The sequence below is a fragment of the Leptonotus elevatus genome, chromosome 11 (genome assembly GCF_054856555.1).
Source record: "Leptonotus elevatus isolate MCC_2025b chromosome 11, RoL_Lele_1.0, whole genome shotgun sequence".
Classification (NCBI taxonomy): Eukaryota; Metazoa; Chordata; class Actinopteri; order Syngnathiformes; family Syngnathidae; genus Leptonotus; species Leptonotus elevatus.
Genome location: NC_141249.1, coordinates 13,239,739 through 13,253,364, shown reverse-complemented (window position 1 = coordinate 13,253,364; position 13,626 = coordinate 13,239,739). Strand labels below are relative to the sequence as shown.

At 40.3% G+C, this 13,626-nt stretch overlaps 1 protein-coding gene across 2 annotated transcripts in view; it reads right to left on the bottom strand.

Moving 5' to 3' along the window:
* Positions 1–13,626, bottom strand: part of faf1 (Fas (TNFRSF6) associated factor 1) — a 58,981-nt gene that overhangs the window by 30,540 nt on the left and 14,815 nt on the right. For both annotated transcript variants that reach the window (XM_086090045.1, XM_086090044.1), the window contains one exon: positions 7,608–7,694. In XM_086090045.1, coding sequence (XP_085946171.1) covers positions 7,608–7,694 — 87 coding nt within the window. The remainder of the gene's footprint in view (positions 1–7,607; positions 7,695–13,626) is intronic.

Sequence of the window (13,626 nt, the reverse complement as noted above, 5' to 3'; positions counted from 1 at the left end):
TTACATGCAACGGCAATTGAGTCTGAAAAGGCCTGCACAGACCGCAGGGAGCTTGTGTCTCTCTCTTAAGAAGAGAGTGGTTCTTCATGCAGGTCTACACTTCTATGGCACAATAGAACACAATGACCACTCGACCGTGTCAGCAACATTAAACTTTTGGTCTGTTTTGCGGTGTACCAGACAAGATAAGAAACATAGCTGATACAATTCCAACGTACACTACATCATCTTTGGATACCAACTACACAAGAGTTTGTAGTCAACAAAAATGTTCAGAAAAAGTATGATGACAAGAGCAGAGTATGCTTAAAAAACAAAACAAAACAAAAACAGTTACATGACAGGCATGTTAAACTATATAAAACAGGAATTTGATTGTAGCTAACAACACATTTAAACTCCATGACAAAAGTGCATGAAACACATAACCAATCTTTATATTACATTAAAACCATTCTAATGAGGCCATCATTACTTAAAGTGGAAGTCAACCATAAAAATGTCTTGACAATAATATGTTATATGTGACCTCACTAGTCTAAACATGACATTATGATTAACATTACACTTGTAGAATATGAGTTATGAAGTTTTCCATCTCAGGAGGCGGCCATTTGTTGACTAAAGATGACGACAGATGATCGGGGCTCAGGAAACGACCAATCACAGCTCACCTGTTTTCTGAAGCTGAGCTGTGATTGGTTGTTACCTAAGACCTGAGCAACTGTGATGTCATTTTCATTTAGACTAGTGGGGCTGCGTAGAATATATTATTGTCAAGAATTTTGGGGTGGGTTGACTTCCCTTTAAGAGGCTGTTTACTGTAAATAATATTTAACTATTCCTTCGGGTCACTTTTTATTCACAAGGGCATGTTGGGAGAGTAAAACCGCCAAATTTAAAAATAGAGGGAAAAAACCCCATCTATTTTATGATTCCAATTTAAACTCTCAGCAATCACAGATGTGTTTGGCACTCAAGACTGCTCTATTATGACCAATGTATTAAAAAAATACACTTATTATTACCAACAGGACAAATAAGTTGGTTCACTCACTGGATGTGTGGTCAAAAACTTTTGTCCGACAAAAAAACAAAAAACTCCCCATCGACTAACTTGCCGTGTAGTGTGTCAGGTGTAAAAAGAGGCTGATAAAAGACAAAACAGATTATGTTTCTTGTCTATTACCAATTTGTCATGAGCGTAAGCGTCACACCCCAGGAACACCAACGAAGAACACTTAACGGAATTGGCTCATATTTGCTCATGTAACTTAACTCCACCTTGGTTAGCAGTAGCACTCTTGGCCGAGGCCTTAAATAAACGTGTAATCCATATTTCTCAAAGCCTGAAGTGACAGAAAAGGATTTATTATCAGTCTATGAAGGTTTTAATCAACAAGAGGTCTAGCCACGAGTCTGATTTGAGAGGTGAACTAAAAGTGGTGGCAAGAGATGTTGTAGGTGTTGAGAGGGACGAACACATTGGGTCTGAGTCTTAATGATGTGAGGAGAAGGGCCCCGCCCAATTATTCTGCCAAGTTCCCCCATCGAGTGGCAATCAAACGTGAGAATCTTAACAGCGGCTGTCGAGAAGATCTCCATAAACCCTTTCCTCACACTCCTCACAATGAGGGGCTTTGGTCTGAGGGCCTCATAAGTGTATAAATAAAGTTGATCACTTCCCTTGTCAAAAACAGCCTGCAGGCTTCGGGGGCTGACATGGATGCAAGGAGGGAAGGGGGAAAAATTGGGAGTGGAGAGCCTCTCAATCCGCTTCCTTGCTTTGACCCCATGGCTTCTCCCGATGTTGAGGGACACAAGTGCAGCTCGAAGGCTCAGTGGTAAAATGTGGAAACAAGGCTGAAGCGCCGCAGGGCATGAGAGGATGGGGTGACTAGGTTAACCCCCCCATACCCACCCGACAAATTGGCCTCTCCCACATCTCCTCACAAAGGGACCTGGCTCCTCTTTTTTGGATTCTTTTAATTAACACTTGCATTGAGGGTCCAAGCATTCAGTGGCTGATACAGGAAAAAGAATGCCCCCCCCCCTCCCTTCCACTCCGCTGTTACCTCTACATTTGCACTCTTTCCCCCTTTTCTACCTTTTTTTTCCTTTCCATTCTTTCAGTTTTATTTTTTTTCTTGTGTACACAGTGTTTGGATTAGGAAGACTGGCAGTTGTGTGAGATAATGACTTAACAGCTGTGCTGACAGTTCTACCTTTTCCCGCTATTTCTTTGATAGGACAAATGAAGAACAGGGAGAGCATGATGAAATTTCATGTCGTGGTGTTACCTCCAATTCAAGTCGACCTGAAACATTTCTTGACAATAATATTACATGTGACCTCACAAGTCTCAACACAACATTCTGATTAATATTACATTTGTGGAATATGAGTTATGTAGCAAAATCCAGCCGTTTTTATTCCATCTCAGGTGGCGGCCATTTTGCCACTTGCTGTCGACTGAAGATGACATCACAGTTGCTCAGGGCTCAGGCAACGACCAATCACAGCTCACCTGTTTTCTGAATCTGCACTGTGATTGGTTGTTACCTGCCACCTGAGCAACTTTGATGTCATTTTCACTCGGCAGTAAGTGGCAATTTGGCCGTCTTTCTGATATTGATAAAAACTGCTGGATTTTGCTGCTTAACTCGTATTCCACTAACGCAATATTAACCAGAATAATATTTAGACTAGTGGGACTGCATATAACATATTATTGTCTAGACATTTTTGGGAGGTTGAGTTCCTCTTTAAAACTACAACTAACAATTGAAATTCTTTTTGACTACATGAGAAGGCTTTTTAATGAGGGAAGGAAAAAAAAAAGAAGAAGGAAAATGCAACAGACGGAACGTGAAGCTGAATGTCACCTGAAGGCAGACAATCGAACCAGGGAGTGGTCTCCTGAGCTTACAGCTCAGCCGTGTTGTTATGGAAACAGAAGCCCCCTCACCACCCCCAAACAATAAAAGTATGATTTCATAGGCCACTGTCAGGTAGAGAAGAATTCCATTAATGCCAGCTAGGAAAGGCGAGAGAGGGGATGGCCGACAAGGCGAGGCATCTCTCGGGCTCTGCAGCATTAATACATTAGCAAACACCATGAAACACTACATAAATGTCAGCAATTACAGCCCTGCTGGAAGGATGTGTTGTAGAGGGGGCTGAGGGCATGTAATAAAAGGATTCTGCCAATCACTCCTACAGGTATAGAGGAAGCAAACACTGCCAATCATAATGACTCATGAGGCCTGCATGGAAAGTCTCCACAAGGTAACTGGGGCAGAAAAGCGCACACAATAACACAGCAAACTGAATAAAGTGTTGTCCAGTGATACATGAGCATTATCCATCCTGATCTAATTTCAAGGTTCCTTGGGACCTTGAATGACTTGGGAGAACAATAAACAATGAAACACATTGAGTAGACAGTACCCAGGTGACGCAACACTTAACAAGCTTGTTCCTCCAAAATGTGAGAATTTCTCTCGGACAAAGTAATTTCATACACTTAAACAACACATGACACAATTACACACACAATAGCATGACTCCAAAGCCTCGTTATTTCCTCAGAAGAACAACTAAGTGAGAAGAGGGAGTTAAAAATACCAATGACCCAAGCAGGAGCATTGAAATTACTGATTAAACACAGGCGACAACACTGCTGTTTGCTGTGGTTAAAAATCTTTACACTAAATTACAATGAGACCTCCAAATTCTCATTGTAGTCCAATTTTGGTTTAAAAATATATATATATTTTAAAAAATAAAGACTTCAAAACAATATTATACATGATGCCACACAAGCCGTAAGAGCAAGTATTGTGAAATTTCTATTCACACTGTTGATTTTTTTTTATGCCGTCACAAAAAATATCAGTGATGGCAAACAATAAAAAAATAAAAAAAAGATGTGAGCATAGGCTACAGTCAGTACTATGCCAGTGATAACACAGAATTATTTATTTGTTTATCATTTTTGCAGTTCACATCGCATTGATGCTAGCAAAATTGGACGAGTAATAAATAATAATAATAATAAAAAGATTTGAATCTCCGGTGATTCATTTCGATTTCCCCGTTGAATATGATGACAAGTGTTGTTCGGAACGTGTCCTGTACTTAGCTTCTCCTGTGTTTATATCCTGATACAATGCTTGCTAGACAGTTGAGCCAACCCACTAAAGGAAACCCTAACACCAAAACCCCAACACCAGTGTGTTAACAGGTGTCTTTTGAGAATGCTTTTGAACACACCTAGCCTGACACTTAAACACAAGAAAATAACCTGCGCAGTGGGAGCATTTATAGCTCAAGATTTGTAGCCTTGACCCAACGTTACGTTTCAGCGACCTTACAAGTGCAACAACTGTGAGTCAATCTGACCTAAATGCAGAGTGAAATGTAGGCACAATTGACCCAGGTTTAATTAACCTAAGTAGTGCTTTTTTGTTTACATTATTGTATGTTTGTAAATCCTATAATGTGATTTTCAGGATTGTTTTCCCACATTCTGTCTCTCACACCTGAAGTGTACCTATGATGAAAGTTACAGAGCCCGGTCATCATTTCTAGTGGGAGAACTTGCACAATCGGTGGCTGACTAAATACTTTTTGGCCCCATTGTATCTGTTGTACAGATGGATTGGAGTTCAATATTCAACCCTAGACACAGTGTGCAATACGAATAATTGCAAAAACAAACACACACAAATGTAAATTCAAGCAGACAAACAGTAATATAACACAATTAAAGAGGGGAAGTGGACTTAAGTGGTAATCGATTCCAATGAAGGCGAACTGGTGTGTGGAGCGAAACGTAATCTTGGGCCTCTGGGCTGCCATGTTTATTGGCCCAAAACCCGGGAGATGAGACTGGGCTAATGAGCTAGACACTAACACTGGCTCCCTACCCACCTGCTTGGCCGGCCAAGTCCCAGGCTTTCTCTGTTAATACCTTCAGACGTTTCAATAAGGGAGCTGAGGCTGAAGCAGAGGCCATTATTACACTTCAGTCTCTCTGCTTTTTAATATCACCTCATCCAGGTGGTGAACAGGCCTGAGATGATTTGATAGGCCATCATAAAGTACCAATGGTGAACCGCTGATGATCAATATACAGAACTTCAAAAAAGGGGAATTCTAAAATATATGATGTGGGCTAGTGGTTAAAACACATCTGTTATTTATATTAAAAATATGTTCATTATTGTGGTTATCATTTAATAATGACAGCTATGTCAAACGTGTTCATGACTTTAATTGGTTAGTTACACGAGTCCGACTAGGAACAGCTTTCAGTATGCTCAGTGGCATAAGACGTACCGGTAATTGCTGGGAGCAGATTTTATGATTGCCTGCTCTTGGATGAAAACACACACACCAAAAAAATAATAATCGCCATTTAAATAACTTTAAAAGTCTAAGATATTTTTGTTGCTAATGTTTGTAGTAAGATTAGAAAGAGAATTATAGACTAGCATGATAATGGAAAAGGCTTTATATTCATGTAGACTACAGTTATTACTCAATTTTTGGTGAAAGAACTGGGTTTTATCCCGACCCCCAAGCAGCTTGATGTTCCTGTGACTATAGTAGCGTAACGCATATTAGTCAGAAACTGTAGCTGACAGAAATAAAAGAATTTGCTTGCGCGGTCTCATTCTTTAAGGGGTAAAATGTGATTATCTAGTCAAAGTCTGGATCACTGATTTAAATGTTTTTTTGGGGTTATTTATTTATTTATTTATTTTTGTTAAAACAACTTCAATCTAAACTGAAACTGTAGTTAAGTTGCCCGTGTGAATGCAGCTCCGGGTAAAAAAGAAAAAAGATGCCAATAACAATGCTTCGAACTTCAAACAACAATCACATAGATCTAAAAGGAAAACGCTAGCTCAGGGTGAACGTATGTGCACAGTGGCTCCACAGTGTAGCATGATAAACCATTCCTTACAATTAGCATGGGAACACATACGCTGTCAAAGACGGGGTGAGACAAAAGGGGTCAGAGGTTCCACAAGGTTCTACTTCTGATCAGCTTGACTGTGTGGAGGATGAATGGCCGGGATGAGCGACCTCGGGATGAGTAAGGTCAGTGGGACTCAATGATGTGAGCTACAATGTCCACAGAAAGAGGGCACAAGATGGGAGCGGTCTTTGACATCTTAATTAGCTTCTGACAGATGGCTTTGGCACGGCACAGTTCCGATGCATTTATTGCAAGTATTATAAACCATGGACTGCAAGCGTAATAGTACTTCAGACCACACTCTTGGATTCAAGCACTAGAGAGCATGCCCTATAGACAAATACTGTATGTGTTCAAATAAGGGAACAGTTATAGATTAACTTTTTGTAATAGACAGTCCAAACATAAATGGCCCTTCACAAATATACATTAGTTATGCACAAGAGTACTGACAAACTCTACTGAAAACACTCATGTATGCATCAGATTCAACTATGTCAGAGCGCTTTTGCGTACTAAGCATTTTGCACCTCAGTCAGCTTGACATCGGTCCTGTCAAAGTCAGTTGTCAATGACTGCTTCTGAGACAAAAAAATCTAAATAAAAGCCATTTAAAGCATTAATATTTATGCGCTTTTATTTTGACCCTGTTGCATAAAGTATAGTAGCCTATGGCAGATGGCTTGACTAAAGTAGCTCCCCTCAAAGGACTACACTCCGAGAGGATGTGCTGTGGCTTCGATGGTCTGTCAAAAAATGTCTTTACGCGAAAGCGGCCAGTAGTGCAAAAAAGACTGGCCAATGGACTTCTGCCCAAGAGAACTCTGCTAAATTAACCAGCTGATCATAGGGTCGCATACTCCAAGTCAAAGGTGGGCTATTCGTTTTTCAAAGGCCACGCGAGAAACTTAAATGCTAACTCAATTAATTGTGTTAAATATGAATTTAATGTCTTTATATAAAAGAGTATTGTTGCATTGTTTTAATAAACTGCCACTCCCTGATATGTTTTATTGTAATTAGGAGAAAAACAACAACTAAAAAGTGGTGAAAAAAAGTTCAGTTACATGAAAATTATATATTTACTCATATTAATAATAATTCACTATCTAATCAACTTGTCTAATGTCCTTATTTTTTTCTCTTTTTTTAAAGGGTGCTGACATGAGTATAACCCAGTATTAGTTGCTCGTCCCTCCACTATGAAGGAAATAAAATTGTTGGCTTGATGCAATTCTGTTTTTTTTGTTGAAATCTTTTTTGATTTTTTTAAATATTCCGTATTATTATTAGTTCTTTTTTTTCCTTTAAAAAAAAAAAAATATATACATTCATTATAATTATTCATTATTATTATTATTATTATTAGTTCTTTATTTTTTTATTCATCATTAATATTATTATTTTATTAATTGCTATAATAATCACCAAACAAAAACCATTGGTGCTTAATGTGCGCACCCCTGAATATAAAGTCTCTGACCACATGAAGCCATTCACAGCTAAATGCATGTCAAAGCAAACAGGTGGCTCTACTTGAAGCTGTAAGAAGTGCACAGTCCAACTATTACACGAAAGAGACAAATAAAACAATATGAAAAAGTCAACTGCTTCTTACAGAGTCGTCAGTGGCTGATGCTGGCCATCCTTCCCACTGTTGATGCCGTACTGGGATGTTGGTTAGGTCTGAAACGTTCCTCTTCACCTGCAAACACAAGCAATAGGTATCACTGTACATTCAGAGCCGACATATAAAAAGTTAGTAATGATAAAATATGCAATATTACATTTTTAAGAGTATTTAAATAGTAAATACAATGAAGGCCACCCTTTAGGATGCAGGAAAAAAGAATAGAGGCAGATAATAAAGCAGATGAACCAAAGGAGGAAGCCGCACCATGAAAAAAAAAAAAGAAGGGGGGCAGTGTTTTTAGCATTCCTCAGATGCCATAGCTAATGCCCTGTATCAACAGCCCCACGTTCTGAAATGAACAGTATTTCTCTCCCCCCATTCACGCGCGGATGCTGTATCTGCATCAATTAATAACATTCCATGCTTTTAAACAGTTAGCGGCCGGCAGCGCCTGGCCCAAAGGGTGCCGCGCTGCACCGTTCAGCACGGTGTTGGTTTAAAGGCCTAACGCCAGCCTGATGTGCGCCATCCGAAAGGTGATCAAAGTCCGCCAGGCGTCTGAGCGCTGGCAGCCATGGATTCGCCGGCGTTTGTTTAGCGAGAGCCACAGTTTTCGGGCCCGCGGGGCTGGACATTGATGCTGAGAAAACTGCCCATTGTAGGGGAGAGCCCACGGGTCAAATCCTGTCTTTGTAAAAAGTACTGAGGAGAGATAGATCCCTGAGCATATGAAGGGCTGCTGGTCATGCAAGTGGAAACTTAAAGAACACTACTAACACAACATCAATGTCAATGTCGAGCACATGCCTGAAACAGTGGATTGTAAAGACTATGGGGGCAACGCTTCTCCTAGAGGGGAGACACATCAGCCAGCAACATTATGACCACTTGAACGATCTAATGAAATACAATAAAAAAAATATTTTTTTTTATTATTACAACGATAGAAATGCTCAGTTTTTTGCTCAACAACGTTTACTAATGTCACTATAGTGGTGGACAACTACACTGCTTCAATGCTGAGAGCTGTGCAGTTAAGAGTTACACAATAATACATTTGAGAATGTCAGCCAAAAATGAGCATTAATAAAAGACAGCTTTTTTCATACTGCTAATGTTGCGGCTAATTTATTTTTGCAATGGGCCAGGTACCGTAGAGAATCAAAACAGTCCCTAAAAATAAAACTAGAGATAGACCGATATGGTTTTGTTATCGATTATTAGTAGTCAAGGACGCCAATAACCAATATTTGGAGCCGATATTCATTTTTACTAAAGGGAAATTTTGGCATCAAAATTTAAAAAAAATTGAAGCTCTAAATTATTTTGAATTCTTAAGCACATGTTTATTGAGCAACTTCTAGGGTTCATAAAACGTTGGAGTTAAGAAAAAAAAAACTTAGCCAATAGACATTTGTATCTTTGTTCAGGGATCTCCCAGGGGCAGTAGCATGTCTTCAAAAGTTACATAAAAACTTAAATAGCCCCCTATTGTTTTTTACAGTAAATACAATTTTCCAAAATATCTCAAAGTATTAAAATTTTACTTATCTTAGTTTTACTTTCAAACAAAAACAGAAAGTGCAGAGAGTTCCCAGGGTCAGCAGCATCTCTGAAAATTTTAATACCCGCTAACTAGTTCCCCAAGTTAACACTTTTTTTTTAATTGATCTATTATCAGCTGTATGATTCTTCAAAATGGCCGATGCCGATATTCGTCCAAATGCTGAACATACAATAATCGGTCTAAACCTAAATAAAACAAAAACAATAAATGAGTGGCACAATCCACCTTTTGTCTGTGAGTTGTAAAGCCCTCACCATACTGCTCCGAGCTGACCCTCATGATGAGAAGTCATAGCCAGGATGGAGGGCTGGGGGTCAGAGCGGGTGGCCAGTGTTATTACAGAGTGTAATATCTATGTTTGACCAGCCGCACTACAGGGATTTGCCTGACCGCCGAGCCCCTCAATGAGAAGAGGGGTAAAGGGAGGAAAGGAGAGGCATAAACACTAGTAATGAAGAGACTGCAGTCAGAGGTTAAAGCAGGCTGAGAGAAACAACAAACTAATGCCCACCACAGAGAGAGTGAAGGTGAGAGGTGGGGACAGACGAGAGTGGAGACAGAAATTGAAAGTAGAGGAGAAGCCGCTCCCTTTGTGGAAGGGGAACACGGCATCCCACCTGCATAAACTTTGCCAGTCGATGACATTTCAAGAGCAAAAATTACAACCTAATAAAACGCAAGACTACACAGTATGCTGTATACTTAACAACTCAAAGTGTTGAAGGTATGTTGCAGTGCCTTAGCAAGCTTTACTGACAGCATTTAGCCAGTGTCTGTCTAGCAATGTCCAACACAATATAGCAGCAATACTGTCTAATGCTGCCCCCTGTCTTCCATAACAGAAATCAAATTGGTCAAGATTTAAATAATTTTTTTCTTCTTGGTGGCAAGTCAAAATATGACAAAATAGAATAGAAAAAATAAAAATAGAATTTCCTTATATTGCAGGGCAGTTGCAGCCCATGATTCTGAATGACTAACAAACGTAGTCGTGAAAATACAAAAGCTAAACGCGGCATTTAAGGTAACACCATTTCAAATTGTGGAGTTCTGACTGTGGTGTTTGGTTGAGAAAGTCATCGAGAAATCTGGCCTGCCTGGCTCTGGTGCTGAACGACAAGGTGATGCTTCTCACAGCACAATTAATGATCCGATCATTGTAAATGCCAATTGCCTGTAATCCCCGCCTGGAAGCGAATCAAAGAGTTTCCATTAAACAGTCACAAGCTTTCTCCCTCGTGCTCCCTTTCTTCATCTCCCCATGGCACCAGATGTCTTCCATTCCTTTATTTTAGCCACCCTTCCTTTTCTCAGCTCAGTAGCCTTGTCATCTTTGGGTTCCTCAATGACTCCCAGCTGCGAAACACGGATGGGCCCCAGGCCCAACCCTGGAGGGGGCAGCAGAGGAGGGAAATCCCCAGGACAACGGGTCTGGTCACGGACAACTCAGAGCCCGGCAGCCATCTCTATTCTACCCGCTACTTCCCTGGCAAACATTTGCTCTACAGCTTAGCTCGCATGCTAGCCAGCTACTTACCCCCACACTCTTGTCTAGTAATGCCAATCAGAGTGTACCCAGCCCTGTGCTCGGGACACAGAGAAGAAAGAAGTTAGAGACGGGACACTGGGAGACACATGGAGAATGAAGGCGCAGAAAAGGAGGGGCAAGGGCAGATCCCTCAGAGCCACAAGGCAAAGCCAGAGCCTTGTGCAAAGACAAACAAGAAGACAGGACTGTCCCTATTGATATGCACAAGCAGGACCATCAGCTAGTTTTCAGTGGGACAAAAGAGTGTGCAGCGAGAGAAGGGTGCTCTGTAGTGGAGTCCATATGTCTGTGACTAGACACAGTATGAACAGAAAGGGGAGCCAGGCTGGTTGAATATGGTGTTACTTCTTTGTTGCACTCTCAAGTCCTAGTAGGAGCACAAATACACTCCACATGCTGGATGGCGGAGTCACTGATGGTGTAGCGTAGCGGTTCACTCGCCTGACTTCTGTGCAGGCAGAGAGGGTTCAGTTACCACTCACTGATCATGTCAATGTGAATGTAGGGATGGGCCAGCACCAATAGCAGGTCTTATTTCAAGGTATCAGTACTTGTGTCGGCCACCCTCTCGTGGCCATTTTATGATCAGGAACATGAAATTAGAAATTATAATAATAATAGAAAATTGCCATTAAGTTCATGCAATTTTAAGGTGAAATGCTATGTTGGGATATATAGGTCTTGGTTTAAAATTACCCGCAATTATTGTTGGAAATTTTATGTAAAATGTTAAGTATCAGTCGTATTTGTATTTGTATTTGGTATCGGTATTGGTGACAAGTTGTATTGAACATCCCTAGTGGATTTTCTCGATATGTGCCCTATGATTGACTGGCGACCATTAGTAGCAGAAATGTATTCCAATTTTTGCTCATGTCAGCTGGGACAAGTTCCAGTTCCTGGCAACCCTGAACAGTATGAACGGTATGGAAAATGGATGGATGGATCTTGGATGGCCATTTGATCACATTTATTGAAACCAATCAATAAATAAATAGACAATAAATGTGCATACTTTTTTTTTTTGTGTAATGTGATGGAAACATTTCTCTGGATGTTGTGAAATCCTTTTTTTAAAGATGATCGCATGACGTCCCACAGCTACATCCTGTTTCTCTGGCGAGCAAACTAGTAGAGACTTTATCAATTGCACCTGCTAGTTGCTGTCAGGTGGTGAGTTCTATTTTGACTTTGTTGATTTAAGACGCAACCAATCAACAATCTCTTCCACAGTTATTTGATTATTTTTCCCCATCTGTAGTTCTTATGTTAGCATAAATTTACCCCACAACATGATTTCTCTGTTATTGATAATTGCAGATGGATTTTGTCAATAAGTCCCACCGTAGTGTGACAACATTATTCAATTCATCATCAAGCTAACAAATAAATAAATAAATAACCAAGATCCCTTGCTAAAGAGTAAATATATAGAAGGGCATGGTCAACATGGGGTGTGCAGAATCCAGATCCATTCAGGTTAAAGTTCTGGGCCTCATTTTCTGTCCAGGGGGTCTCGAGATGCCTAAAGACAAGCATGCGTAAGGAAAAGCCCACAACATGGAGGCCCGTTAAAGTCCACATTGTCCCTGCGCGGTTCCCTACGGCCTCTTGCAGCACCCCCACCATGCCGCCAGTCCTTAGCCTACTTTCTGGAACTATGGTTTTCCCCCTCCCACACCACGGGGAACCCTCCCCAGTGTTTGTAATCCCAGTAGAAACACTTAAGGTTCACAGTGGGTGCTCATCAAAACCATCTGGCTGCGAAGAAGCGAAGAAGATGGCAGAGCAGGAGGAATAGGACAGCGCAAATAAGGAGGGAGCCAGGAAATCAGGGAGGCAAGAAGCCTCCTTACAGCTCTGATGCTGGTTATACTAATCTGGTCAATTAGCACCATTATAAACCCTGCGCGCAGCCTGATTATTATCAGTATGATCTTCACACTCACGGAGTTAGCAAGGCCCTGTAGTGGCAGCAGTGCAAGCAGTAAGTTCTCATTGCGGCTGGAGAGTTAATAATTGGGCTTTTTTTTCTTTTTCACTTGTCAAATGGGAAAACAGAAAGCTAAAGTCAATCCAATATTAAGACAGTTTAAGTACAATTGTACACCAGCACCAACAACCACAATATTAAACGTCCTGCAGAATAAAAACACATCTGACAATATTAATTAAAGCATTTTAGTGTTGGAGTTTCTTACGTTTTGCAATGGATTATCATTCTGTGGTTATATCTTGTCAAGGGTATAGCGAGAGTAATCAAGTACATACAGATTTCCATGTTCCACAGAAACTTTCTAAATTTGCCATGATGTGATAAATGCTTTCCACAGAGATGGACCATCTTAATACCCCAAAACTCCAATAACAGAAACCATAATTACAACACACGCATAAAACCAACAGTTTGGTCACAGGTTAAAAAACATTATTATTATTACTATTTATCTGTCTTCCTTGGTTATTTAATATTTATTGCTCTCTGGGTACTTGTTTATTATTGAGTCTTAAGGTTTAAGTAGCAGAGTAGCTTGACATTTTAAATAGGAGATGGGGGTGGGATTAAATAAATGTTCTTCTTCCCACTCCCTTTCGGGCAGAATTGGACGTTATCCTTTTGTTGTTTAGTTTTTTTTTTCTTTCGCTCTCTTTTTTTTTTTTTTTTTTTTTTGCTACATGTGGAACCTGGCACTGACCATGTGCTTTGTTGTTGCCTGAAACAAAAAATAAAAATGAAATGATGTCCAAATCAAACAACACTCAATCCTCCTCGAGTGCTACGACTTTTGAGAGTAAAAGTCACTTTACAGGGAGGGTCGGGGAGAAAAGGGGGTTGGACTGGGCCACAGCTGCGAGAGTAATTATGTACTTGGAAATGTGATCATTCG